The 27,753-nt window shown below is 42.0% G+C and overlaps 1 protein-coding gene across 5 annotated transcripts; it reads left to right on the forward strand.

Annotated features, from left to right (window-relative positions):
* On the forward strand, positions 1 to 27,753 carry LOC116315866 (polypyrimidine tract-binding protein 2-like). 5 transcript variants are annotated; one of them, XM_031734299.2, is made up of 14 exons: positions 18 to 188; positions 1,188 to 1,215; positions 3,569 to 3,629; positions 4,686 to 4,858; positions 5,117 to 5,257; positions 5,493 to 5,639; positions 5,717 to 5,827; positions 6,538 to 6,748; positions 17,115 to 17,230; positions 19,059 to 19,092; positions 19,797 to 19,889; positions 25,672 to 25,888; positions 26,131 to 26,208; positions 26,340 to 27,753. In XM_031734299.2, the coding sequence occupies exons 1-14, from the start codon at positions 181 to 183 to the stop codon at positions 26,467 to 26,469; spliced, it is 1,548 nt and encodes a 515-aa protein (XP_031590159.1). In that variant the 5' UTR covers positions 18 to 180; the 3' UTR covers positions 26,470 to 27,753. The 5 variants fall into 5 exon arrangements, with proteins under 5 accessions (XP_031590163.1, XP_031590159.1, XP_031590161.1 ...); XM_031734301.2 differs by having other exon boundaries at positions 19 to 188; positions 6,538 to 6,736; XM_031734302.2 differs by having other exon boundaries at positions 20 to 188; positions 3,569 to 3,587.

Here is a 27,753-nt window from a genome sequence, read left to right on the forward strand (position 1 = left end):
AGGACCACTGCAGTGAAGCAGCGCGTTCACAGCTTCGGCACTTCTCGGGTGTTTGCGTCACCGACTCGGGCCACACCGCCTCCATTTTGCTTTCACTTGCATGGCAGCCTGTGTGCGGTGTCGGCATAAACGGAAGACAAACAGGAGCAAACACGGAGGCGCTGAGAAATTGTTACCGAAATGGACGGGTAATATTAAATCAGTGAATCTAACTGCACGGCATTTCACACATATTACGGCAGCAGAGGTGTAACTATGTGAAAACGTCATTTTATGAGAGAGCTGTGGGGGAAATGGGAATGTTGTGTTAGCGGGTTTCCATAGCGGCGCATTCTTCTTTGCTATTTAGGAACGGCTTAATGTTAGCATGCTTTTCTAACTTAGCTCCGACTCGCCGTTTTTCTTATGAACTGTTCTAGTTGTTATTCAAAAGCCTCTCATATAAAGCGACGCTTTCAGGGAGAAATGCTTATATAGTTCTAAGTTGTACTTGACAGTAGCTTGCTACCGACGCGGCTAATAAAGTTTAGCAAACCGTTATGCTAACTACATGCTACACTACCACTGCTCCTTTGTGTAGCACCTGACTGCTTTTAAATAACCAGTATATGTAAAAAGTAAAGAGCGTGACATGTGCCCTTACTTTAAATCAGTATTCCCAATTTCCGGTTAAAACCATCCTATTTTGTGGAGTTTTACGGTTAAAGCATAGAAACAGTTAAGCGATACCTCCTGTTGATATCAAACTTAAACTTGATGTATCAAGTTGACTTACTAGTATTACAAGTGTACTACAGTGCGTCATTTATAGTATCTGTTCATTGGGGTTCAATCGAGAATAACTTGAACGTTAATTAAGATGTTATGAATCATAAGTGAGCTCATGGGGAGGCGGGTGGATGGAAAGGCAGTAGGTCATGTAGGCGTGGAATACACGTTTGGCAAAGCTATTTACATATCAGCACAGAACAAGAAATAGCCTGCATGTATAAGCGGCTGTGATAGCATTGATAAAGAGTCCATGTATTCAGGCAGTGCACAGTGTGAAGTTAAGAAGCAGCTCTGGTTCTGTGTGTTATGCACTGATGTAGTACTCACATCTAATGCTGTCGTGTATGTTTCTGGTTTATGTTGCGCTGCTGTTTTAAATCCCTTAATTGTGAACACGTGAAAATTATTTCTTTCAGGATCAGTGATGTTGCAGTTGGTGTGAAGGTGAGTTTCTTTACATATGAACATATTTAAACATACAGAACACTTTTTTCCCCTTCCCGCTGTCACCAAAGCGCTTGCTCATAGGGGGTCATATGATTGTTGGGTTTCTCTGTGTGTGTTACTGTAGGGTCTACCTTACAATATAAAGCCCTTTGAGGCGACTGTTGTTGTGATTTGGTGCTGTATAAATAAACTGAATTGAAAAGAAGTGACTTTACTTAATCCTCCTGGGAGTAATTGACAGGTAGAAACAGAGACTCCTGTTCTCTACAAGAACCAGCTCTTGGTTCCAATCCCTAGATGGGGATAACTAAAACTTTGAGACCACCTAAAATAAAGCAGGTGCTCTTTTGTTTGTTTTTGTCTTTGTGTGCGCTGCATTAGCGTGGCTCCAAAGTGTGGTGGTCAATAAGTTTGCTTGGCAAGTGAAAGGTTGCTGGTTCAAACTCAGGCAGGGCATCTGGTGTAAAACTGCCACATCAAATAGGTGACCCCTTATGGCAAGGAAGAAGCTGCATTAGTAATGATTATTGTATGTATACTGTTTTCTAAGAGCATGCTGTTTGAGCTTAATGTTAAATTTTCTTAGGAATAGAACTTTTGTCCTGCAGTATTGAACTAACCACTAACTATCCACAACCTGTGGATGATGTTTAATTCAGGGAATGATGGAGTCCATTCATAAACATGAATTAGTTTCTATTTAAATTCTGAATAATCACATCTGAAGCACTAATGTGTTGCAAGGAAGCAAAATATGTGTGTGTGACTTATTTGTTATCGGTTAACAGATGGATTTATGTGCTTTGACTATTAAACAGGTTCCACTTGAAAACATCCGTGTTTTAATCTGACATGTGCCTCTCAGTTATTGTGTCAGTGTGTTTATTCAGACTGAGGATAAGAATGGATACACCTCAAACCTTATAAACCATTTCTCCAATAAATATGCATGTAGGCATGTGGAAAGGTTACTCCACATTTCACACTTGTTTGCTCGAGAATGCGTATAGCTTCTCCGGGGAGCTAATCTTATTTGTTGAGTGCCAGGTACATTAAGGCATGTAAAGGCTGAACTGCCAGATTGTTCTGGTAGTGTGCTCCTGGGAAATGGGTTTATCTCATCAGTATTTCAGTGTTTGAGGCCAGACCAGAGGGCTTCCAGCTGTTAGAAGACACATTACTCCTACACTATTAGCTCTGGCACATTGTGTGCTCACCATTTTGGCCTTATTCAGGCTACTTTTCCCCTTTGAATTTATCTGTACCATGTTTCTGTAGCTCAGCCTGCAAGTGACAGAAGAACAAACAGTTCAAATTCGGTGACACCTCCACAAGGAGGTGGGATATGAAACTCTTAGAAAGTTGTGTGTGAGATGGGTCCCTAGCCATGTTGGTTGCCATCCCATCAGTCAGGGTTTAAGAGCAGAGGGTGCCTGGCAGTGCCAGCAGGCCTTCAGAGACCTTGTATAGCTCAGGGTGAGATGACACATCTTTACATCTTACTTTCAGCATAGGGCTGTGCGATATGACCAAAATCTCATATCCCGATATAAGACATCTATCGTCCCGATAACGATATAAATCACAAAAATTTAACATTTTCTGTAAATTCTCTGAATGTCGGGCAGCTCGACTTGCGTGAAGTGTTTCCAGCTGCGCGTCATGTAGCTGGAGTCGAGTGTTTTAACTGATGCATGAAACGATACATTTTTAGACATAGGTTGTAACGGCCGCCGTTTTCTTTGTGAGTATTTATTACACGGCGTGCTGCGGGGAAAAGCCTGTTCTAACGTTTGAGTCTAAGGTTTATTTTTTAGCACCTGGCGGCTCATTTTTGCTTCTCATCCGTAAATACTCTGCATCTTTCACGTGATTCAGTTTATTTTGAAAAGTCTCAACAGGATCTTGAGCTTTATTGTGAAAGGTTTATGTGGAACATAAACAAGCGGACACGCGATGGTGTTACCGTCGTTGTTGCTAACGACAACGCATAAAAACAAGCGCTTGTCCGTCTGTAGTGTGGTTATATTAAATATAAGAGAAAGAGAGAACTTTAGGAAATTCATATAGCCACTACAGTGACCATCAAAATAATGAAAAAATATTGCTGTAAACAGTTGATTTTGCGACACCACGAAACAAACGATAACGTAAAATGAAACGATAGACGTTTTTATATCGTCATTCGATATATATCGTTATATCGAACAGCCCTATTTCAGCAAGTTAAACTGACACAGGCAGAGGAGCGAAACCATTACTGTGATGTTTTGTGTTCAAGGGCCTGTCAGGAAAGTACAGGTCTTTTTTTCAGCAGTGCCTGATGCTGTTTTTATTTTTTCTTCCACAGAGAGGATCGGATGAGCTGAGTATGTACAACAATTCCAACTCTGGCATGAGCAGTAACAGCGGTGAGTTCGTTCCAACCGCCCATGAACTGGGAGGGGATTGATGGAATTTGCATGCAGCCAGTCGATACAGCAGGTGGCATTAACGAAGACCTAAGGATTAGGTGAAATAGGCTGCATGAGTTTAGGTGGAGAGATCTGTTTGGTGTGTAACATCACGCTCCTTAGTAGGAGGGCACCTACACACCATAGCCAGTGGCTGGAACAGACATGGAGGATATCGCTCCTCTCTGTTTAAATGTTATCATTCCATGCATGAAGGTTTGGGCTGGTTAGCTCTTTAATAAAAATAACCCATAAGATTTTTGCCTCTATTTGCCTCCGTTTCTCACAAGTCTTTCCAGCTGATTTTTTTTCTGATGTTCTTCCACTTCATACACTGCCCCTGTCGGGTTTGTGACACGGCCTAAGCATAACTGCCAGCTTCCTTGTGCAGTTGAACTTCCCGGACTGCTAGATTTCGATACTCTGATGGAGTTTCCTTGTTTCACAAGGATCTATCTGGACACAAGCTCAGCTTTTCTTTTCCCTGCTGAATGCAGGAAAAATTGTTGAACAGGCTTACTGAAATGTATTTAATATTCGAGATGGCTCCTGTATGGAGAAACTAGTGACATGAGTGATTTTGGCCCAGTCTTCCACACAGTCTTAAACTGAAGGATCTGTTTGGCCCCTTCTATGAACTCTGAGCTTTAGCTTCCATAGATTTTCAGTTGGGTGTTCTTTGAAACAGTTGTACCTGCTGATTCCTGTCGCTCTCCACACGTCGCCCTTGGCTCTTGAACAACTCGTCTGATAATCCTTTTCACTCACTGCGTTGCAGTTTTGTCTCCACAATTAAATTCATGTGATCACAAAAAATTTCATCTTCCCAGAGTCGTGTGGATCCTAGCATACTGATGCAGCAAATTTTCTGTTTTGTTTTTAAAGTTTGCCTCATTGTTTCTAATTCTAGACATTTGTTGACAGTAACATGAAATCATGAGCCTTACCTTTAAGATTCCAGTGTGCCATTGTAGTGCACCCTTCAGTTAATCAGCATTTTTCCTGAAATCTCAGATGGGGCTCCCAATGGTGGTGATAGTAAGAAGCTAAGGGTGGAGGAGGCCCCGCCGTCTCGTGTGATCCACATTAGGAAGCTGCCAAACGAGGCCTCAGAGGCTGAGGTCATTGCCCTCGGCCTCCCCTTTGGCAAAGTAACCAATATTCTCACACTGAAGGGAAAGAACCAGGTATGTGAATCAGGCAGTGTGCTGTTTAGCATTTGTATAATTTCATGCAAAACAGTTGTTAGGCTCAATTTGAAAGCACAGATAAATTCACACAGGACAAGCCATTCTTAGACAACAGCATGTAAATGCGTCTGACAATTGTTCCAGACGCAGTCGAACTGCAACATGTTGAATTTTCAGTATTAAAACGACCAAGTAAGAGTGAGTCAACAAATTGAGCTTTTTCTTTCTTCTTTTGCCTTCTCTTCTAACGTTCAGGCGTTCTTGGAGATGGGGACAGAGGAGGCAGCTGTCACTATGGTTAACTACTACTCCAAAGTAACTCCCCTTATCCGTAACATCCAAGTGTTTATTCAGTACTCCAATCACAAAGAACTCAAAACTGATGCTGCTAATCAGGTTAGTGGAAACTAACAGACTGAGATGTTAGTTGTTGCACAGCTTCATTTCCAGAAAACATGTTTTTAAAACATGCTTTCTATTTGTGTGCCTCATCACTGCTTGATTGCAAATACATGCTGTTATCTGGCTCCATTAAATGCTTGGAAATATCTGGAATCATTAAAAAAAAACAACAGCCGTAGAAGGTGCCTGTTTAATATTAGCTGTGTGGTGTGCTTATGTTTGGATGTAGCGGACCCAGGCCGTGCTGCAGGCAGTGTCAGCAGCCCAGTCACCAGGCTCCGAGGTACAGGAGGTCCTGGCTGCAGTTTCCAGTCCTGTGCTGCGCATCATTATTGATAACATGTTCTACCCTGTAACGCTGGACGTATTGCAACAGGTAGGCAGCAGTTAACTATGACAGAGTATTTGCAGCTCATGGCTGAACAAGAAACCTCCAGTTTCTTTGCTTGACAGATTTTCTCCAAGTTTGGCACAGTCATGAAGATAATCACGTTCACCAAGAACAATCAGTTCCAAGCTCTTCTGCAGTTCAGCGATCCTGTCAGTGCACAGCAGGCCAAACTGGTAAGGTCATGTTTTCTTGCAGGTCTAATAGGATTGTCCCAGTACTAGATTTTCAGACTCTATATGAGTCTTAGGAAAGTACTCTATATCATTTTTGACACACCCCCAATCCTGCAACAATAAAAGTAATGATGATGAAGTCTTATCTCGAAAAACTTGGCCTGTTAATTTTCATCAAATTTTCCCATTTATAAGTTATATTTTACAAAATAAGTGTTTAACTTTTGGATTTTATTTCTGTTATCATATAAAAACCTGAGCGCTTACTGTCAAAAACATTATAAGTTACTGTAAAAGTAGAAAAGTTACTTTTTACCATGTTGTCCACATCTGCTTTCAGCCTCCCTCAGTCTGCAGCTTTTCACGCCCTCACCTCTGGTCCTCAGGCCTGAAAGCCCAGGCTGCCCTGCCTGGATTAGTTATCCATGCTCTGGACTCTGCAGAGTTCATCTACACTTCCCCCACAGCTAGCATGATCATGGATTTGTAATCTGTTCCTGGCTCAGTATTCAGTCTGCTCTTCATCTTTTATCTAGCCACAGTCCAGTAGCAGCTACGTTAATTATAAAATATGGCTAATGTGGCTAATAGTTAAATGGTCAATGTGCCAGACTGAGTGAAGCGGCATCGTGCTGCTACCATCAGTAATAACAAATTGTGTAGCTATCTTTTGCAGTTCTTGAGCATAGATGTAATTTTCCTCCTCCTAGGCACTGGATGGCCAGAACATCTACAATTCCTGTTGCACACTCCGTATTGACTTCTCCAAGCTGGTCAACCTGAATGTGAAGTACAACAATGATAAGAGTCGCGACTACACGCGACCTGAACTGCCAGCTGGTGATGGCCAGCCCAGTTTTGACCCCACAGTTGCCGTTGCCTTCAGCAAAGACTCCAGTTCTCTCCTCGGTAAGATCCCAGGTAGATCCCACTTTTATCTTTCCTCTTTGCAACTTGATGTTGTTTGTTCTCACTCTACATTCTAAATTAGGTTGGTGTGATGGGAATTCACACATGCATCTTCAAAGGAGATGTTTTCATCAAACTTACATTTGTAAATATTACTTTTTTCCCTTCTTTTGTTTTTGTTTTAAAAAAAGGTAAATTATCAGATTAACTATGTTTCAGATCGATAACTGATAGGTTTGTAGCTTGAACCTATTCGCTGGAACGTTAAAGGCAATGTGGTTACACAGCAAGCAAGACACGAAGTAGGCAAAGTCCTTTGGGTTACTCATGCATGAGGGAGGCCTGCCTGGAGCCAAGTGTCGTTCCACCTACTTGACCTCCATCAGACTCTCAGCCAGGTTCCCCACAGCACTCCTTTTATTGTGGTTACTTGAATATGCATAGGGTCATTAACATATGATGTATACATACACACAAAGAGTACCTTGCCTGTGGTTTTGTAAGTGCGTGTGTGTGTGTGTGTGTGTTGCTGACCAAAAGGGTCATAAAGCAGGAACAACATCCTAGGTCATAAAGAGGGTAACCTCCCCACACCCAATCTATGGTTCACCCTAGATAACACAGTGAAGCCATACAAAGGGCAGGAAGTTTTACCACATCAAAAGAAGCAGATCTTCCAGATAGGATGTATCTGCAATAAAACACTAGCCCCTCACCCAGAACCTCGAGAATCTGGGGAGGGGAGAACAAAAGAATTCCTTTCAACACACAGTTAAAGTACAAATGGTAAGAATAAAAATGACAAACATTTAACAATTCACTCTGACATTTCCCTCCTGTTTTGTAATTTTTATGCTCCAAATTATTCCTATGTAGTATATTCTCAGCCATGCACCTCTTGCTTAACATTTTCAGTGCAGGCGTCATTCATACACAGGCCTCTGTCATGTCATTCATTTCAGTCATTTCATATTGTTGTAAAAGTACATAATTAACAAATGTATCAGAAATCATTTTAGTTAACAGTGATCTTATACACGGCAAAATGCATCCTATACATAAGCAAACAAATGAATTGTTACTTTAATAGTTAAAATAAGAAAGCAACACTTCAAAAACACTCCAGTTTGGTGGTGCTCCTCCGCAAGACATGTAAAGAGCATGTCTCTCTGTAGAGTGGTTTAAGCTCTATAGGGCGTCATAATTGTCTCTTCCAGATGTTCCCATCACTGTCCATAGGACCAGAGTCCAAATGTATGTAGAATAAACAGTCAAACATACCAGGTGGTTTTATTGCTTGTCAACATGGGTCTCATCTTCAAAGCTGCAGACCTCGTCAACACTCTAGTTTTATGGCCTCTACCAACCCCCATCACCTCACTTCAGGCCTCTGTACTGTGGGGGATACATATCCTCCATTGTCCATCCTCTGCAGGAAAACCCTCTGTGGAAAGGGTACTGGATCCAGTTATCTTACTGCTGTTATGATCCCAGCAGTCTTCAGTGTGCCATCGTATGCACAGTACAGTGACACAGCATTAGGTGATGTTCATAGGAAACTGCTATCATCACCACCATAGCTCCTGGTTCCTGTGCTTTTCACAGAATCATGATGCCATCCTCGAATTCCACCCGCGTTGTCGATGGAGCTTGGCACGCTCCCCTCATCCTTCAGGTGCCCGTCTGTCGTCCACAATCTCCTCTGTTGGCCTCTGGAAAGCCCCCTTGGCACAGCTCTCATTCCAACGCAGCTTCATGGTCCTTGCTGTGGCTCCAAAGTCTGATCTCATGATGGGCCCCAAACAGCTCGACCTTTGACCTCAACCACTGCCTGGACTGTCAGCTATGCCTGGAATGGGTTTGCTTCTCACTGGGCCTCAGAAGATTTCTCAGGAGATTCCTTTCAGCAGTACTTTAACTGCTGCACCTGTATTTCCTTGCTAGGAGGAGAAACTCCTAAAGCATGTCAATCATCATCAAACCACATTCTTTAGTTCAGTGAGCTTCATCTATGGACCATCAAAGCCTCATCTGAACATGGATGCACCACTTTACATAAGTTTAATACCCGTAAATGAACTGTTAATCACACAAAAATCATAAAAACATAGTTTAGAAAACATAAAAAGTTTCATGTAATTCTGGACCCCTCCTCTTGACACATGGACACTCCCATGAGTCAACTCATCAAAACCAGATTCCTGTCTGAAAGAAAAAGGTTAGCTAGATCATGTCCCAGGCACCCTCCGGGCTTCACCTCCTCTGGAGTAGCTCTGTAACCCTGCAATAAAAGATGTTAGTGTGTTTTGCATAATAAGTTCGCTTCACATCTGGCTCCGCCTGGAGCCTGCATACACACCATCATGGCCTGGAAAACAAGATCTGGAAGTGAAATCAAACTCCACACTTATAAACAATTGTATCATTAGAGTAATAAAGCATCAGCAGGACAAGTATCACGTGCAGGTTTTCTCAAATCAGTAAATCACAATTATTGACATAATTTGCCTCAGACATGGATCATCCCATGTACTCAGTTAACATTAGTGTAATCGGTGACTTCCCTTAAGCAAAGTCACTCCATGTATTTAACACTAGGAGCTCAGTAGTGGCCAGCTAATGAGCCCCATATCAAACTATTCCACAAACACTGCATCTCTTAGTTGCTTTCTCATGTTACTTGTCCGTCTCTGCTGAATCCTCTACATGCACTCTTAGAAAAACAAACATTAGCAACACACATGGACAATCCTGGAGGTCAGGTACAAATTGACAGGGTCCAGAGGTGCTGTAAAAAGACCATAAAGTTAGCCATCCATAGCTGTGGAAAGAAGTGACACTAGGTTCAACACAGGGAATGTCTCGCATGTTATTCACATCGTCAAAGTAACCTTTAACATTTTCCCAAAAACACAGTGTAACAGCATCAGCGAGTCATAACCTGTAAACACAGTTTTCTTCACACATGAACCCAGAAATCCTGTAGTAGAAAACATCAACCAGCTATCCTGGTATAAATCACATGATCAACTCACATGAAGAACTGTAATGCTGTAGAAAAGTTGGCGCTGCGCAGGTGTACACACACTTTCTCACAGTTACCTCTGTGAGCAACACAAGGTAGTGAATAACACCCCTGGTAGATGCACAGACACAGAAAGTGGCATTTAAAAGGTTAAATCGGTACAGCCAAAGCTCACGCAACCTCAAATGTTGCTGTCATCTTTCTGCTCCTGTAAAAAGAAACACACATAGATTCATCTGCACCTTTGTCAGGTGGGGTTAACCGCACAGTGATGTCAGTCAGTCTGTCAGCTTCTGTCCGCTTTTACCAGTCAGTCAATTTTATTTTCTCTCACTCATTCATTCATGCATTCATTCATTCTTTCTTTGCTGACGGTGGAAATTGTCGCATTTTCATTTCCACTTCTCAGCAAAATGACGTCATTTCAAAAAGAAAAGAATTTAGACTGGATTTTCTCGTTGAATCCTTTTGGACAGGAACTTATGTTCTAATTGTCCCAGATAAGTGACTTTCTCCTGAGCCCATTTTAATGTGGAGAAACTCACTTGCAACAATTTTCTCGACGACGCGTCGTATAGCGCTTTTGTTCTAATCGTGCAGATCTGCTCAAACAGAGATTATCAAACAAAACTTTCAATGCACTGTGAAAGTATCAAAATAAAAAGGCCTCGTTAAGTCATGACACACGCTCCTCATCTCAGGAGGGTAAATCATACCATTAGCATGATTTATCATACCATCATACTAAATGGCAGGCTCAACTTCACAACAAAAGAAAAATCATCAGCTAGATTAATTCAAAACCAACCATCAGCCACACAACACACAACATAAGCCTCATGTCTCATTAGCTATGAATTTTAATCCCCGGGACTGTACTTTTTCCCCCGTCATCATAAAACATGTGACATGTTGTCATGCATTTCGCAAAAGAAGTTTGTTCTTATGTATTCAGAGTTGTGTATCTGGGTGCAGGATTCACTCGCACATCACAACAGGAAACTCAGTGTTTTAGAGTCTCCATTCCAACACATCTCATTCACTCGTACTAGAATTCAATCACCTTTCATTAATCTAAGAACCATCAACTAATTTGCATATCAGCTATTAACCCACTAAGTTGACAGGACAACAGAAATGCATGTTCAAAATATTATCACAAAAATAGAATTTCCCTCATACAGTAAATTACTTGTGCTGCATCAGTCAGGCAGAAAGCATCTCCCAATTTACTATATTAACAACTAAATTTATTGTCTGATCACTGGTTGTTCAAACCAGAATCTTTTCCCCCACAAAAGTTAAACTGTTGTCCTGCAACCCAGAGAGTTAACTGTCAGCATTGGATAAATTCAGCATTTGATAGCTTAAATTAAATTTACACTATTTTAACACTGATGAGAGATAACAAGCTGATTTTCAGTGCATGTGTTCTTATTAGGCAGGTTTAATCAATGTCTGTGGAGCTGCATCTCCAGCAGGGCATGTTCTTAAAGCTGCCTTTCCTACACACTTCTCTGCTATTATTTGATCCTTTCTTAACTAATGTGCTATGAGTCCACTGATCTTTGCATCACACCAGGTGATAAACAGACTCACATGCTCAAGATGCTGTCTAATCTTCATGAGCTCTCTTGTGTTTGTGTTAGTAGGGTTAATGCATGTTCTGCTTGTGTGTGTGATTTTGTATATGTTCCTTTTTGCAGTGGTTCAGATTCCTTTGCAATTTTCCTACTTAAGCAGTCAGTTTTCTTTTCCCCAGGTTTGCTAACCCAAATTTTGATTTCCCACATTAAACACCAGCTTTCCTCTGTGTTCTTACCACCTCTCACCCTGTTGTCTTCTCCCACTTCAACAGTTCAACAGCCGGCAGTTCTTCTTCAGCTTTGTCCTGTGTTCCACTGTCTCTTCTTTCCATTTTACTCCGCAAGTGGCAAATGTCAAACTCCAACAGTCTCCTCAGTTCTCCTCAAACGTTCTTTTCACAAGCACAGTGACTTTGCAGCTTGTTGGAAACACAGTGTCATTCATCCAATCAGTCAGGATGATGGTTTGCTCTTCTTCTCTGATGCTGTTTGTCCACACTGCTGCTGCTTGCTGGGTCTCTTTGCTCAGGACTTGCTGCTGTCTCTTTATCTGCCATGTTATTGCTCTTGGAACTGCATTCCTTGTCTTCAGGGAGGAGTGAGAGCTCACTTGTGAGGTTGAGGGACACATGGTGCTGTAAATAAGTTAGCCAGAAATTTCAGAAGTTGGCCTGAATGTTTCCAATGATCTTAAACTATAACTTTATTCCGACTGCTGCATGTGGAAAACTGATCCAGGTCTGCTTTTCATCTGAAAGTGACAAAACTAAGACATTTCATTATTATTATCACTGCTTAACCAACACACAGAACTCTCCTTTCTTAAAAGCAGAAAATGAGATTGTAGTTGTTCTTGGCTGATAAACACAAAACCTTTTTCCTATGATTTTTCATCTACAATGTAGATTTTGTCTCTTTTCTACTCTTTTTTTCTTTACACTAGCTGGTGACCTGCAGAACCACCGCTCTCACAATTTGTGACAATTACGTTTACACAGTGCACACACACACTGCGACGTCAGGCACATTCACACTCACTTTTTTCATCTGCATAAATAAATCATATGGCTGATGATATGTGCCATGGTGATCCATAAGTATGATCACAAGTTTGTTTAATTATTTTTCAACCCGACAAAACAAATAAACAAAAACATGATGCTGATGCTATGAACACTCTACACACATGAGTCAAGATCCAGGAAAACTGCTGCGCATCTGAAAGAAGAAGCTGAACTCACGGATACGCTACATACTCGAGTTATCATAGTTCTCTTCCCCTTTCTTTGATGAGTTCTCAGCCAGCTCCTGATCTGATAATGTGTAGCTTGCTCATCAGCTCAGAAGAGACAGCAACACAACCTCACACAGCGGTTGCGTGCTTTGCCCACAGTGGCAAAGACTTACATTTTCATATTCAACTCAGCTTCTCCATCATGTAGTTTTCAGCTGTTTCACACAGGGTTCAGCATAATAGTTGTTTTCACAGGTGTGCTCTATATCTCAACAATGGCTCATAATAGGATGACAGTTTTCAAACAGGTCAAGTGCCTCTATGCATGTAATTAGGTAAAATATTTATCTATTTTACTTCATCTCACATGTCATTGTACTGAATTTGAGCAACCTTAAGCTTAATGCAGATAGTTTTTAACAAAATTAATGGTCTGGAGCACAGGCCGTTGTTGATCAGGGAAATCATCTAAACATTTTGTGTCAGCAAGGGGTGGGGGAAAGCCATTCACCAGAGCATATCTTAACTGCTGCTGATGTGGGTTGGCCTTCTCCACACGCTCCTCAAGGTTGCTGTTTTCCTAAAGACTTCTAACATTTGAATCTCTTCCATTTATAAGCATGCGATTAACCGCACGGCTCAGGTCCGCGTGAAACCCGCGCGACCGTGCTCGCGTGAACCCGCGCAGCTAAGGAGCCGTCACTTTTTTTTTTTAAAAATACTGTGCGCTCCCAGGAGTGAAGTCCAACATAAACGTCTGTCACGCTCGGACACACTCTTGGTTGCTTAGGAACCCATGATAACAACAACAACCATGTCCCAGACCACGCCTGCTCCGCAGTCATTAACACAAACACACTCAACACAACAACAACAACACAAAATAGGCCTATTGTCCAGCACAGTCTGGACTCCGCGGAACTCGCCCCACTAAGACGGCGAACCAAAAAAGTTCGAACTGCGCAACTCTGCGACTTAATGCTTCTGTACAACAACTTCACTGAGCGGTTTTGTACATCGCCCCACTAAGATGGCGAATTTTAGCCCCACTAAGCGGCCACGGACAACGCCCCACTGAGCGGCGAAGACGTACAGTTAAAGAGTTGTACTCCAAACTTACTCGGTGTTGCTTAGCGTGTAATATCAGCCTCGAATCCCGCCAATCGTCATTCATCGAGGAGGAAAGACAGACAGCTAATCCACAGGAACTTCCTGTCTGACGTCGGTCTTTCAGCGTGTCTCCTCTCCCCTCGGTGAATGTCGACTCCAGGGATCCGTCGTCGAAGGACCAATTAATGATAGGTTTGTAGCTTGAACCTATTCGCTGGAACGTTAAAGGCAATGTGGTTACACAGCAAGCAAGACACGAAGTAGGCAAAGTCCTTTGGGTTACTCATGCATGAGGGAGGCCTGCCTGGAGCCAAGTGTCGTTCCACCTACTTGACCTCCATCAGACTCTCAGCCAGGTTCCCCACAGCACTCCTTTTATTGTGGTTACTTGAATATGCATAGGGTCATTAACATATGATGTATACATACACACAAAGAGTACCTTGCCTGTGGTTTTGTAAGTGTGTGTGTGTGTGTGTGTGTGTGTGTGTGTGTGTGTGTGTGTGTGTGTGTGTTGCTGACCAAAAGGGTCATAAAGCAGGAACAACATCCTAGGTCATAAAGAGGGTAACCTCCCCACACCCAATCTATTGTTCACCCTAGATAACACAGTGAAGCCATACAAAGGGCAGGAAGTTTTACCACATCAAAAGAAGCAGATCTTCCAGATAGGATGTATCTGCAATAAAACACTAGCCCCTCACCCAGAACCTCGAGAATCTGGGGAGGGGAGAACAAAAGAATTCCTTTCAACACACAGTTAAAGTACAAATGGTAAGAATAAAAATGACAAACGTTTAACAATTCACTCTGACAATAACCACATAAACTAATAAAAATAAACTAACAACTAAAAAAACAACTTTCTCTTTTCCACATAATTAACATAATCTTGTCCTTAGCAGCAGGCTAGTGAGCTAAATACAGTCCCAGAGAAATGGTAAAAGGACTGGTTCTTATGTAGTGCTTTTCTACTCAAAATGCTTTATAGACTGATGAACGACAGTACATGACATTTATTTAACATAAACTATACGTAGAAGCAGGCCTGTCAAAAACTAAGCACACCCTTACTGCTTCCATAGGAATTAAGTGGTTAAGTAGCAGCTAGACACTGTAATACACTTGGATGCACTTGATCCCAATTGATCATAAGATCACCTCTTTAGCTGTTTGTTTGTTTTTCCTTTGCTGGTCTGGAGGATTCAGGTTTGTATGAATACAGTGGCAAGAAGCAAAGATATTAGGAAGGATCTTAAAGTGCCAGTTGTTCCTGCTGCAGATAACTCCACATCCTTTCAAAAGTGGATTCAAGCACCAGAAATGTTTGTCTCTCTGGAACCATTAATTTGAAAAAATCCAATTAGCCACTTAGATTTTTAAATTGCTCACTCACTTCCCAGTCATACTCTGGACCTACTCCCAGTATGTTTCACAAAATTAAATGAACATGGTTGATACTGAGGTGTCCCTCTTCTCATACTGACTTGATCATTTTCTCTGTGGAGGATGAGCAGAGTAAGGGTGTATCTAATACACAACAAAAAAATTTAATTTAAACCCCCAAATCTGTGTAATTGCAGAAATGTGTCTGGTCTCAGATATTGCACGTGCACAGTTCTGTGCAGATAAGACCACAGACTCAGGTTTGCATCCACACGTTGTCAGCTTCTGACAGTTCCTGCAGTAGGTAAAAGCTTGGTTTTGCACCAGTCACATTTCTTGGACCATCACCACCACAACTCAGATGGCCGCCCCTCCCTGAGCCTGGTTCTGCCGGAGGTTTCTTCCTGTTAAAAGGGAGTTTTTCCTTCCCACTGTTGCCAAAGTGCTTGCTCATAGGGGGTCATATGATTGTTGGGTTTTTCTCTGTATTTATTATTGTGCTATCTACTGTACAATATAAAGCACCTTGAGGCAACTTTTGTTGTGATTTGGCGCTATATAAATAAAATTGAATTGAATTGAATTGAACATGAGACTTGGTGCTATTGGCTAACACACCACTGACTGACTCACTTCCTTTATTTAGCCTTAAACCACTCGATGAAGTTTCTTCGTGTTCACGTGAGTTAGTGCCCTTTCTTAAATCTTGCCGTATAGTCTAATGTACATAGCTTATCATACCGTCTCTTCCTCACTTCTCTACAGCTAGAGCTAGCAGCAGCAGCCTCCTGTGACTCTGAGGCCTGGTTACTAGTTGTTGCTGGTATTACTGTTCACGGTGCGGCAGCCCTGACAGCTAACATGTCGGTTAATTTGACATATTTTGCTGAATCCATTTTTAGTTTCTTTTTATTGTTTTCTCTCACCATTTCAGCTCCACCTCACTTTTTCCATAATAAACTTTTTGTAGCAGCTGTGGGAGATCACAATGAAGGTAGGGGAGGGGCTGAACGCATTAAGAGATTTGATTGGGTAATACCGTGTCAGTAATGGAAATGAAAGAACAGGCTGCTGTCAGTGTTCGTACAGCTGGTGCGCAGCGGCTCTTCAGGCCAGATTATCAGTCCAATTCTAAATTGCCCATATTGTGAATGGTTGTTTGGTTCTCTCTGTTAGCTCTGCGACAGACTGGTGACCTGTGTAAGGTGTACCCTCCTCTCACCCTGTGGTAACTGGGATAGGCTCTGCCCCCCTCTGCGCTCATGATGAGGATAAGCAAAAGAGAATAAATGGAGTAGTGGAGTTTTCACCTAGGAGGTGATCCTGAGAGTCGTTCACCCAACCTGTCATCATTGGAGTCATTACGGTGTCATGGGTCAAGTTGTGTGTGTTGAATTACCGTAAAGGAAACTCAAAATAGAACGTTAACGACCATAGGTAATTTTTGTAACGCTATATAAGTAAGTTGTTCCTTCTATTCAATATAACCTCTGTCTTGTGTCAGGGTCTAATGTAGAACAACAGTCTGTGTTCTGCCCTCAGTTTGATCCAAAGCTGAACTGTGTCCCTGGTTACTGGTGTGAAATCGCAGCTTCTAAATGCCACTGGTAAGAGTTGGTTGGGTGAAACACAAAGTACTATTCCTACAACTACATGTCCACATTCTTATTTTGAGATTATTTTAAGAGGGTAACACCATTCACCTCACATGTGATAGATACCCAGGAGGAGGAGAAACACAACCCAGCGTGTCTGGGCTGCATTACTGTGATTGTTGCAGTTATTATCATTTTTGGAAAAAATTGAGAAAGTGTATCAAACAATAGAAAACATCTTTGTGTATGGTACAAAGAAACTGTTTTGTGTGGTCAGACATGCAGGGTTTGATGCTAAGTGCCAATTTTGATACTTGTATCCACTGAGAGGGTTGTACTGTGTTCTTGCCATGATATATTGTCACCATCATCAATGTTATCGTTTCAACTGCTGTAACAAAATGATTTTCCACTCCATGATTGTCTGTCTGCTTCCCGTCAGGAGCCCTGAACCCTCTGAGTGCGGCGGCAGCTGCTGCTGCTGCAGCGGGGAGGGTGGCCCTCACTGGGCAGACAGGATCCAGTGGGGTCCTGCTGGTTAGCAACCTCAATGAGGAGGTTAGTAATACTTACACCAGTAACACCAGTAAAATGGAACGTCTACAATTAAAACTCCACCGCTCCTACACACCACCTCCATTCATCTGTTCCTGTTTTTTCTGTTGCTCGCTGTGGGTCAGTTTTTCTATTTCCAGATTTGTTTTCTTGTGCTTGTCATTAAAGACGTGTATAAAAAATAAACTCATGTCTACAACTTGAATCTGTTAATCTTCATAATTTAGTTTACTTTGCTTTTGTGTGATCTGTGCTGAGACACACACAGACTGAACAGACAGTTTGGTTTTCATGAACTTTCTAGTCTTAGGACTCCAGGAAAAACAAGGCTTCCTTTATGTAAGCTGTAGTTTCCCAAAGGTTCATTTGATTCTATAATATTTGTTTGCGTTCAGATAGCCTGTTGCCTGTATGTGTTGCCTCCTAACCAGCGTGTGTAGACATCATTTTCATTGTAATCACTGAGCTGTGTGGAGCAGTTGATGTTCTACTTCTGGGCTCCTGTTATAGGTCTAGTTTTATTAAATACTTTTCCTATGAACATTTCTTTACTGTATTTTTTGTGTTGTTCTTCACAGCAAGAACTTATTTTTCTCCCCCCCTTTTCCTTTTTCGGTCCACTAAGCGACTGCGGGATTTGTCGTTTATTTCATAGGCACCCGAACCCTCTCCTCTCTTTCCTGTTCTGATAATCAAGCCTTCCCTTCTCTTGTCAAACTGCATCTAACTCTGCTAACTGTCTGTCTTCTCTTTTTCTCTCTAAGCTCTCCTCATCTCTCCTCAGCTCATATGAAAGCTCATATGAAATCATTCTGTGGTCTCCTAACTGTGTCTGAGCCCTGGGAACAAACAGCTGCTGCTTGCTCTTTTATCCCTTTTCTTCTGTTTTTGGTTTGTGTGTTTAAACTGATTTGGCGTCTGACTTTTCTCCTCTGTCTTTGCTATCTCTGACTGTGAACGGTTGTGCTATTCTGCCTTTGGACAGTATCTACACCACTTAAAGTCCTGATGTTAAGATACTGTTCTTATGCTTTTTTTGGATTTGTGTGAATGCCATGTTATACTGAAGTGGCCTTCACATCAACTCTTGCATGCAAGATTGTGTTGCATTTTATACTGCATGCTATCTAATCTCCTTGTAAACTCGTGTCATACCACTGCTGAAAGACTTTCAGTTTTCTCACAGCTGCTGCATGTTCTGTTTCTCCCATTGTTGTGAATGAGTCTGAATATTAATGATTTATTATGATTTGAGATGAATGTACCTTTATCCCATGCTTGTCCAGGATGAAAGCCAGTTTTGTTTTTTTTAAACTTTGCTCTATTTTCTCCAAAGACAACATTGATCCAAGCCATTATCTCTGACCAAACTACCTGCATTATTCCAGTGTACTGACCTGTATTTTATTTTTTTGTCCCTCCCCCATTCCTCATTTTTTAAATTTCCTTACCCAAATTTGCATTTGCCTCCCTGATCTCTCTCTCTCTCTCTCTCTCTCTCTCTCTCTCTCTCTCTCTCTCCCTCTCTCCACCCTGCTCCACCTTCACTCCGTGTGCTGGTGGGGATTTTATAAATTTATAACCTCCAATCACCCTTTCTTCCTCCCATATTAACCAACCCTTCTTCCCCTCCATGACCCCCCATCCACCGCTTGCTCCCCTCCTCCATGACCCACCACCTCCATCACTCTCCGGGGAAAAACAAAAACCACCATTCCTCCTACCTACCTCCGTTCTGGATCGATCTGTCCATCTCTACCTCCGCTCCGCTCCGACTCTTCTACCTCTCTACCTGTCTCACGCTGCTTGTTGCTCTTCTCTCCCTCTAAAGATGGTTACGCCCCAAAGTCTGTTTACCCTCTTCGGTATGTTATCGTTAGCTCTCTCTCTCTCTTCTTTCTTTAGCTCTACTTTTCTTTCTTATATCTACTCTTTCTATTCTACTTTCATTCTGACATTTTGTTGTTGTTGTTGTTACTATTATTATTATTATTATTGTTGTTATTATTATTATTATTACCATTATTATTATTATTATTATTATTATTATTATTATTATTATTATTTTCATAGTTAGTATTATTATTGTTGTTATTATTATTAGTATTATTAGTAGTATTGTTAGTGTTACTGTTAGCATTACAAGCTTTTCTATATTTGTTTGCTGATTGTAGATTGGGTCATTTTGAATACTCATTGACCACCTGTTTATTGGTTTGGGTTATGTCATATCATTACTTTGCCCTAAAATTTCCTACTCAGTAAGAAGTTAATGCATGGCTAAGCCATTGGCTTTTGCATGCTGTTTTTATTTTTAGCCATCTCACATAGCTTGATAACGTTTCTGCTTAGAGGGTGCTTCTTCTTTATCCTTTATCTGTTTTTTCACACACTTTCATACATCTCACACTCTACAGTCTAAAATAAACCTGTGTTTCTATGCTGTCATCTCTGCTGTACCTTGTTTTTAAATATCCTTGTCTCCTTTGAAACCTTGAGATTTTTCTAACTGTCTGCTTTTTCTCATCCCAACCTCTTCTCCTATTGCCTGCTTCTGGGTCTGTCACAGGAGTGTATGGTGATGTCCAGAGGGTGAAAATTCTTTACAACAAGAAGGACAGTGCTCTCATACAGATGTCCGAATCCAATCAGGCCCAGCTAGGTGAGTGGATATCGTCTCACCCTCTGTTATATGGATGTCTGACTTGTCTGTAATGCAAGTCCCGTAGTATGCTGTGTAATAGATATTTTGGTCCTGTGTTGATCATTACACTTGCTACTTTTCTTAAATGTAATGCAGCACAGTCATTACTTGCCAGAGAAAGTAATTCTGTACACGACTTGTTCTGTTACTTTTTTACTCAGTAAAATGAGCTGAAATGCAGGTTTGTATAATTGCCAGCTAACAATGCAAACATTAGGCTACAGTCCCACACACCAGCACAAATGCATATCATGAGGACACATACACACTGTCTTTTACATTTTTAGATAAGAACACAAAGCAAAGATGAAAACCAGTGATTTTACTGTAGAAACACACGCATAGGTAGAAATAGAGGCTACAGTGCTCAAGCCTGACTGTTCATCGCTGCCTTTGTTACACGTGGTTCGGGGTCAGCATGCACTCAGCTTTTTCATTGGCTTGTTCTGTGTCTGCATGTTTTCTGCAGGTATTTTAAAAGTGATGAAGTTAGCAGTGTAACATGGTTATTTGTCCTGGATGCAGTTTGCAATTTACCAGCGCATTGTTATCCATTTGTGCAAAAACAAAATAAAATAAAAAATAAAGAGTTCTTCTGTGTGCCAACATACAGCACACTCAAGCCCCTTTTCCATTAGTACATATTCACGTCGGCTCGCCACAGTTTTCAGGGTTTGCCATTAGGTCATAGTACCAGGTACCAGGTCCTTTATTAGAACCTACTTGGCCGTGGTTCCAAATGATCCCAAAATGTGATGTCAACAGACTGCATGCCACCTATTGGCTAGTCAGTGGCGTCACGAGAGCGTCTCATTCATGAAAATCAAAACCGCCGTTTTTAAAACCTGGCAACAAGGGAAATGGCTAGAAAAAACAACGCCACGGTCCACAGACCGAGCAGCAGGCATATCATCGCCTCGACCGTCCACCTTTTGTTGTAGCGTTCGCGTCACATACTAATTACGTCACAGAACGCCCAACGGTGTTGCTATGACAATGACAATGCACAGTTCTTGCATTTCTAAGGCTTCCTGTTGCCACCAAATCTGTGAGAAGGCGAGGTAAGGAAGACAGAGCCCCTGCAGGACTACAGACTGGGACATGCTCTGGGGTGATCGTGGCTCAAGAGTTGGGAGTTCGCCTTATAATCGGAAGGTTGCCGGTTCGAGCCCCGGCTTGGACAGTGCCCAAGGACACTTCACCCGTTGCCTACTGGTGGTGGTCAGAGGGCCCGGTGGCGCCAGTGTCCGGCAGCCTCGCCTCTGTCAGTGCGCCCCAGGGCAGCTGTGGCTACAATGTAGCTGCCATCACCAGTGTGTGAATGTGTGTGTGAATGGGTGGATGACTGGATGTGTAAAGCGCTTTGGGGTCCTTAGGGACTAGTAAAGCACTATACAAATACAGGCCATTTACCATCCACATGGGGATGACATCAACAGCAACACAGACTGCATCACTGACTACATACATTTCTGTGAAGATGCCATCATCCCAGCCAGGACTGTATGCTGTTTTTCCAACAATAAGCCCTGGATCAACAGTGACCTGAAGGCCCTACTGAACGAACAAAGAGGCTCTTCAGGTCTGGGAACAAAGATGAGTTGAATGTGGGGCTAAGAAGGTGTAGATGCATAGAGAGGAGCTGGAGACCAAACTCCAGCTGAATAACATCAAAGAGGTGTGGAGAGAGGTGCAGCTGGTGCCCTCAATCAAAGAAATTGGCAGCAGCCTGGACACAACATGAACAATGAACTGACTCTCTATCTTAACAGGGTCAGTACTGGACCCCCTGCTGCCCCTCCACACTCAGCACCAATCTTAACACCTCCTCAGCCATCAAACAATCCACCAGTACACATCCCCTTCTCCATGCAGAGATTGGGTGTTCGGAACCAACCCCACTCCCACGCTCCTCTAAAATTCCCCCTTCATACATGACTGTGATTGGTGTCCAGCTAAGAACGTAAGTGGAGGGGCTACACCAAAGCAAAGCTACAGACCCTGGTCGCATCAGGTCTTAATGACTTCAGACCAGTTGCCTTGACGTTAACATATCATCAAGGTGCTGGAGAAACTGGTTCTTGCCCGACTTAGCTTCCAGGTGAAACATGCTCTCAACACTCTTCAGTTCGCTTACCAGCCTCTTGTGGGGGTAGATGATGGTGTTATCTGCCTGTTGTAATGTGCTCGCTTTCACATGCGTGGAACTGGTAGCATTGTGAGAATCATATTCTTTGTTTTTCCAGTTCCTTTAATACCATCCAGCCAATTCAAGTGAGAAGCTGCTCGGGATGGGTATCACCACTTCTACAGTCTCCTGGATTGCTGACTACCTCTTTTACCTTGTACATGTCAGATTTCCAGTACCACAGTGAAATATGCCACCTGCAGAAGTTTTCTGATGACACTGCAGTGGTTGGGTGTATTACGGTTGGGCAGGAGTGGTGAGGAACTATTTGGATTAGGCTGGAAGAAGAGCAAGAATCCTTTATTGTCAATACATGTTCACACATAACGAAGTTTTGTTTTGGTAACTCGGCACACATCAGACACAAGTTTTTTTTTTTTGTTTTTTTTTGTTTGTTTTTTTATTGATTTATTTTTAATACCTGTTTACTGAAACATATTCCAATTATAGTTATATAACAGATATGGACAATGTGTAGACTCGCAGCTTTTATTTGAGGGTATCCACATTCAAATTGGGTTAAGGGTTTAGGAGTTTTTGCTCCTTAACATGTACCAAAAGTAATTAGCTAATTGACTCAAAGACGATTTCATGGCCAGGTGTGGGCAGTTCCTTCATGATGTCATTATCAGTTTAGCAAATAAAAGGACTGGAGTTGGTTTGAGGTGCACTATAGAACAGTTGAATGGACACTATCTGTATGTGCATGTGTGCAGAAAGTCACAGATAGAATTTAGATGTATTTCACAGGTCTGTGAAAGAAGCTGTCTCTCAGTCTGGTGGCGCGTGTTTGTATGTTTCTATACCGCTTACCAGATGGATGCAGTTTAAACAGTCCATTGCCAGGGTGGGTGGGGTCTGCAGTGATACGTCAGTGCCAGAGATGGCAGCAGGATCAATAAAGTAATCCGCAAGGCTGGAAGTATCATAAATCAGAACTTGGAGGCATTTGAGTCATTGAGGGACAGGACTGCTCTCCACCATGGACAACCCATCACACCTTCTCCACTCCACACTTCTGAGGCAGATTTATAGTCTACATATTATTCATTAATGCAATTTACACTTCTCTCTTACACAGTGCCAGTCTTACGTTTACTGTTTTAACCATTTATACTTTTCCTTGTTTGTTTGTCACTGTTGTAAATGGTGCAGGAATTTTTATATCTCATAATAAAAGGACCTTATTGGACACCTGTGACACTCTTTTTTTTTTTTTTTTTTTTAACTGTTGTTTATTATTGTGTATTGTAGAATCTACTATTTTTACTTTATCATGCTGCTGTAACACAAACATTTCCCTTATCGGCTCAATAAAGTATCCATCTATTTATTTAACATAACAAAATGCTTGTAGTGCTGTGTTTGAGATCGAATGCATTCCCCGCTCGCCCCTGTGGGCAGTCTTTATCCTCCAAGCTCGGGTCCTCTACCAGAGGCCTGGGAGCTTGATGGTCCTGCGCAGTATCTTAGCTGTTCCTAGGACTGCGCTCTTCTGGACAGAGATCTCGGATGTTGTTCCCGGGATCTGCTGGAGCCACTCGGCTAGCTTGGGAGTCACTGCACAGAGTGCTTCGATTCACTGGAACCACTGTTACCTTCACCCTCCACATCTTCTCACGCTCTTCTTTGAGCTCTTGGTAGTTTTCCAGCTTGGTTAGCCACCACCATTTTGTCTGTCTGTATCTGGAAGTCCCACAGGATCTTAGCTCGGTCATTCTCCACCACCATTCATTCAACACTGAGGTCCTAGTTGATTTGCCATGAATGTGGATGCTGGGTATCGACAATTCCATAGTTCCGTCATCCTATTCATGTAACCCCTTCCGCTGGGGTTACTTGCGTAGTAGCATTCCAACAGCTACTGTCTCTTACCCACCGATGCCGTCTTGTTCCAGTAGTACTTCCCATCAGGGTGCCCTGGTTCCTCAACACCTGATGTGGACCTTTTAATCCGGGTAACGTCCGAGCCAGTATGGCTTTATATTTATCTCTCTCGCTCATCCCCCACATTCAGACACTCGTATATTATACATGCCAGACGTGTCGCTATAAAATAGTCACTTGAAAAAAACTAAATAAATACAAAATGAAATACATAATAATAATAATAATAAAACTGTGTGAGAATGATAGATATATTAAAACCTTAAACTAAAACCCTACCAAGACTGTTGATTGAGATATGTAATGTACATATCTCGAAGAGCATCTCTTTCGTTGTGGCTATGATTAGCACCAGATTGTTCTCGCTACACCAGCCCACAAGGTGTTCAACTTCTCTCCTGTACAGTGATTCATCCGCAAACATAATAATTAGGTTCCCCTCATATCTGGATGCACAGTCGTGTGTTATCAGTGCATACAACAGTAGGTTGAGGACACAGTGGGGTTTGGAGATGTTTTTCCCAACACGGACAGACTGAGGTCTGCAAGTCAGAAAGTCCAGGATCCACAGACATAAATGTTTGTGTTCAGGACAAGTAAGAGGAGTTTCTCAGTTTCTTTGAAGTAATGGTGTTAAACGCTGAGCTAAAATCAATGTACACGACTCTAGCATAGGTGTCTTTGCGGTCCAGATGGGTGATAACAGAATGCAAGGTGGATATTGCATCCTTTGTGGAGCAGTTGGAATGATAAGCAAACTAGAGCGAATGTTGCAGGAAGCCTGGCTATGATGTGTAGTTTGATAAACTGTTCAAAACACTTCATCACAATTGGTGTCAATGCAATGGGATGGTAGTCATTTAGACAGCATATGGGTTTCTTTCTGGATGTTTCGTCTGTAGCTCATTCATGGCGTCGTGTATCCCTTCAAGTGACTCATTAGCAGTGGCCTCGGTATTAGCGCTGGACGTTATGTAAACAGCAACTGCGATAACAATGGTAGATTCTCTCAGCAGGTAGAATGGCTGGCATTTCACAATGAGAAACTCTGCCACATTAGTCACACAACACTGCACTCAGCTGACATTAACGCATGATTTTTAATATAAATTAATATAGATGCACAGACCTCCGCCTCGACACTTGCCGGAGCTAGCTGCGTCTCTTTCCACTCGGAACAATGTCATTCCCTCCAGGTGTATGGCTGTCCGGTATGTTATCCTGGAGCCATGTTTCCGTGAAGGCAGTCTCTCCACTCCCTGTGGGCTTCTCTCAGCAGACGTAGCTTGTCCAGTTTGTTGTCGAGGGAGCGGACATTGGATAATATGGGTGATGGAGGTTAGCATTTAGCTTACCGACTTAATATGTTCAAGTCACAATCAAGCATTGTAGTTCCAACAACGTACTTTGCCCTGATTTTTAGTAAGGTCTCTTGGCCGTAAGTTTTACAGCCAGAATGTTGGATTTGCAAACACACACAACTTCCACTCTCACTTGTCCCTAGACGAGCCACTGCATCCACGTGCACTGCCATCTTACATTACATCTGAGTGGATGTGTTGAAAGATTTCACTGTGTGTGAAAATGGCATAGGAATGTAAAAACTTTGGGATCTGTTGATACATAGCATTCATCCTTCTGATATTTCTTTTACCCCCACAAAAGCTATGAGCCACCTGAATGGCCAAAAGATGTACGGGAAGATCATCCGGGTGACACTGTCCAAGCACCAGACGGTGGCATTGCCTCGGGACGGCCTGGACGATCAAGGTCTAACCAAGGATTTTGCCAACTCCCCACTTCATCGTTTCAAGAAACCAGGTTCCAAGAACTTCCAGAACATCTTTCCACCCTCTGCCACTCTTCACCTTTCCAATATCCCGTAAGTAAGAGTCAGGTCAGTCGGCATCACAAAGAGGACATGCCACTGAAGGATGTTTGAAATACCCCTACTAACTAGCACAGCTGTTAATGCAAGAGATTAACTGTGTCATTGGTGTGTTGGCTAATGAACAGATCTCAGTGTTAACAGTTTATATTAAAACTGCCAAATGATTAGACTTGGAGAAAAGAGCTGATGCTAAAATCATGTCTGATTAGAGTCTGTGTCCTTCACTTTGGCAGACAAGATGTGACAGAAGATGACCTGCGGCTGCTCTTCTCCAACACTGGAGGCACTGTGAAAGCATTCAAATTTTTCCAGTATGTACAGCTGTCCTACCTACTGGACAAGTCCAGGCTAATATTTGTTAAAGATTCCCGAAAAGCTCTATCCTACCACTTCCATCCATCTAGTTAATCTGTGGTATTTGTCTCTGCTTCATGTTTTCAAGAGATCGCAAGATGGCTCTGATCCAGATGTCAACAGTGGAGGAAGCCATCCAGGCACTGATCGACCTTCACAACTATAACATGGGAGGCAACCAGCACCTGAGAGTCTCGTTCTCCAAGTCCACCATTTAAGAATGTGGCCCACAGGCTCCTGACAGTATGACTATGATGGTTTAACTATTTAAAGCTCTTAGACTGTTTGAACACCAGGGGGACCACATAGATTGAATCAGTTATTTTGATTGTATCATTCCTCGATATGTTTGTATATCCTTTTATTTTCTTTAAAAAGAACAACATTGGATCTCCCCAGCTCTTTCTTAACTGTATCTCCTTATTTTTTTTGTCAAGCAAAACCTTGAAATGGTTGGTTGTCCCCCTGTACGTTAGTTGGGTGTAAATCGGTGATTAATTTTTAAATGAAAAGATACAGTACTCGTGTGCCTTACTCAACAATCTTTTCCTACAGTTGGACATGTTAATTTATCAAACTCCTACTGAGGCACATTGGTATTGAATATTTCTGGGAGTTGATGAGAATGCAAGCTGTTTTCTATTCATCTAGACAGAACAGTCTAGAAGCTGTGCCTCTGACTGGGCATAGCCGTGTTTTTCTTTTATTCTCCAATTTTAGATGACATTTTCCTTTTTAGTTTAGCAGCAGGAGGACTGAATATTCCTGAGGCAAAATGTTTTTGGTAGCCTATGACAGGCGGTTTAACTGGAACGCCTTTATTTCAAAGGGATGTTCAAAGGAAGATTGTTCTAGCACAATCCATGCATAAGAAACTATGACAATGTAGTAAAGTATTTTGTTATGTGATTTTTGAAGCCTTCCTTGCTTTTCTTTTCTATAGCAGTGAGGTTTAATAGTTGGTGACAGTGTTTTTCAAAGCATGCATGATGATAGGATCTCACATAAGTGTTGCATGCTGTGGAAGCAGTAAAAAGATGAGTCCACTGTGATTGCATTGTCATGTGACACTTTACTTGAGAGGGCTACTCAGTTGGACCAAAGTTTCTGTGCCTTTAGTGTTAAGTCATATGAACAAAAAAGAGCATTTTAAACTCAGAATTGTTGTGTATGTGGGGAAAATGTCAACGATTCAAAGTGTTCACCGAATTGTTTTATTTTTAAATCACAAACCTGATTTCATAGGCATTTGTTCTGAACTAATCCTGGTGTATATTCTTTCTTTTTTTATCGTCAAAGCTATGTTTTTTTTATTTAAATGTAGTTCAAAATGTAAGGATTTGGACTCAAGCTGGTGCAATTAAAGGATTATTTCTTTTTTCTAGCAACAGAGGTTCAACTTGGTTTTCTGTTTTTTGAGTTTCCCCTCTCATGGTGTCTCTTATGTGCATTACCTTTGCAGCATGTCTAATAAAACTCTTCTGTAGCTCTGCATTCACTTC

This window comes from Oreochromis aureus, linkage group 9, assembly GCF_013358895.1.
Source record: "Oreochromis aureus strain Israel breed Guangdong linkage group 9, ZZ_aureus, whole genome shotgun sequence".
Lineage (NCBI taxonomy): Eukaryota > Metazoa > Chordata > Actinopteri > Cichliformes > Cichlidae > Oreochromis > Oreochromis aureus.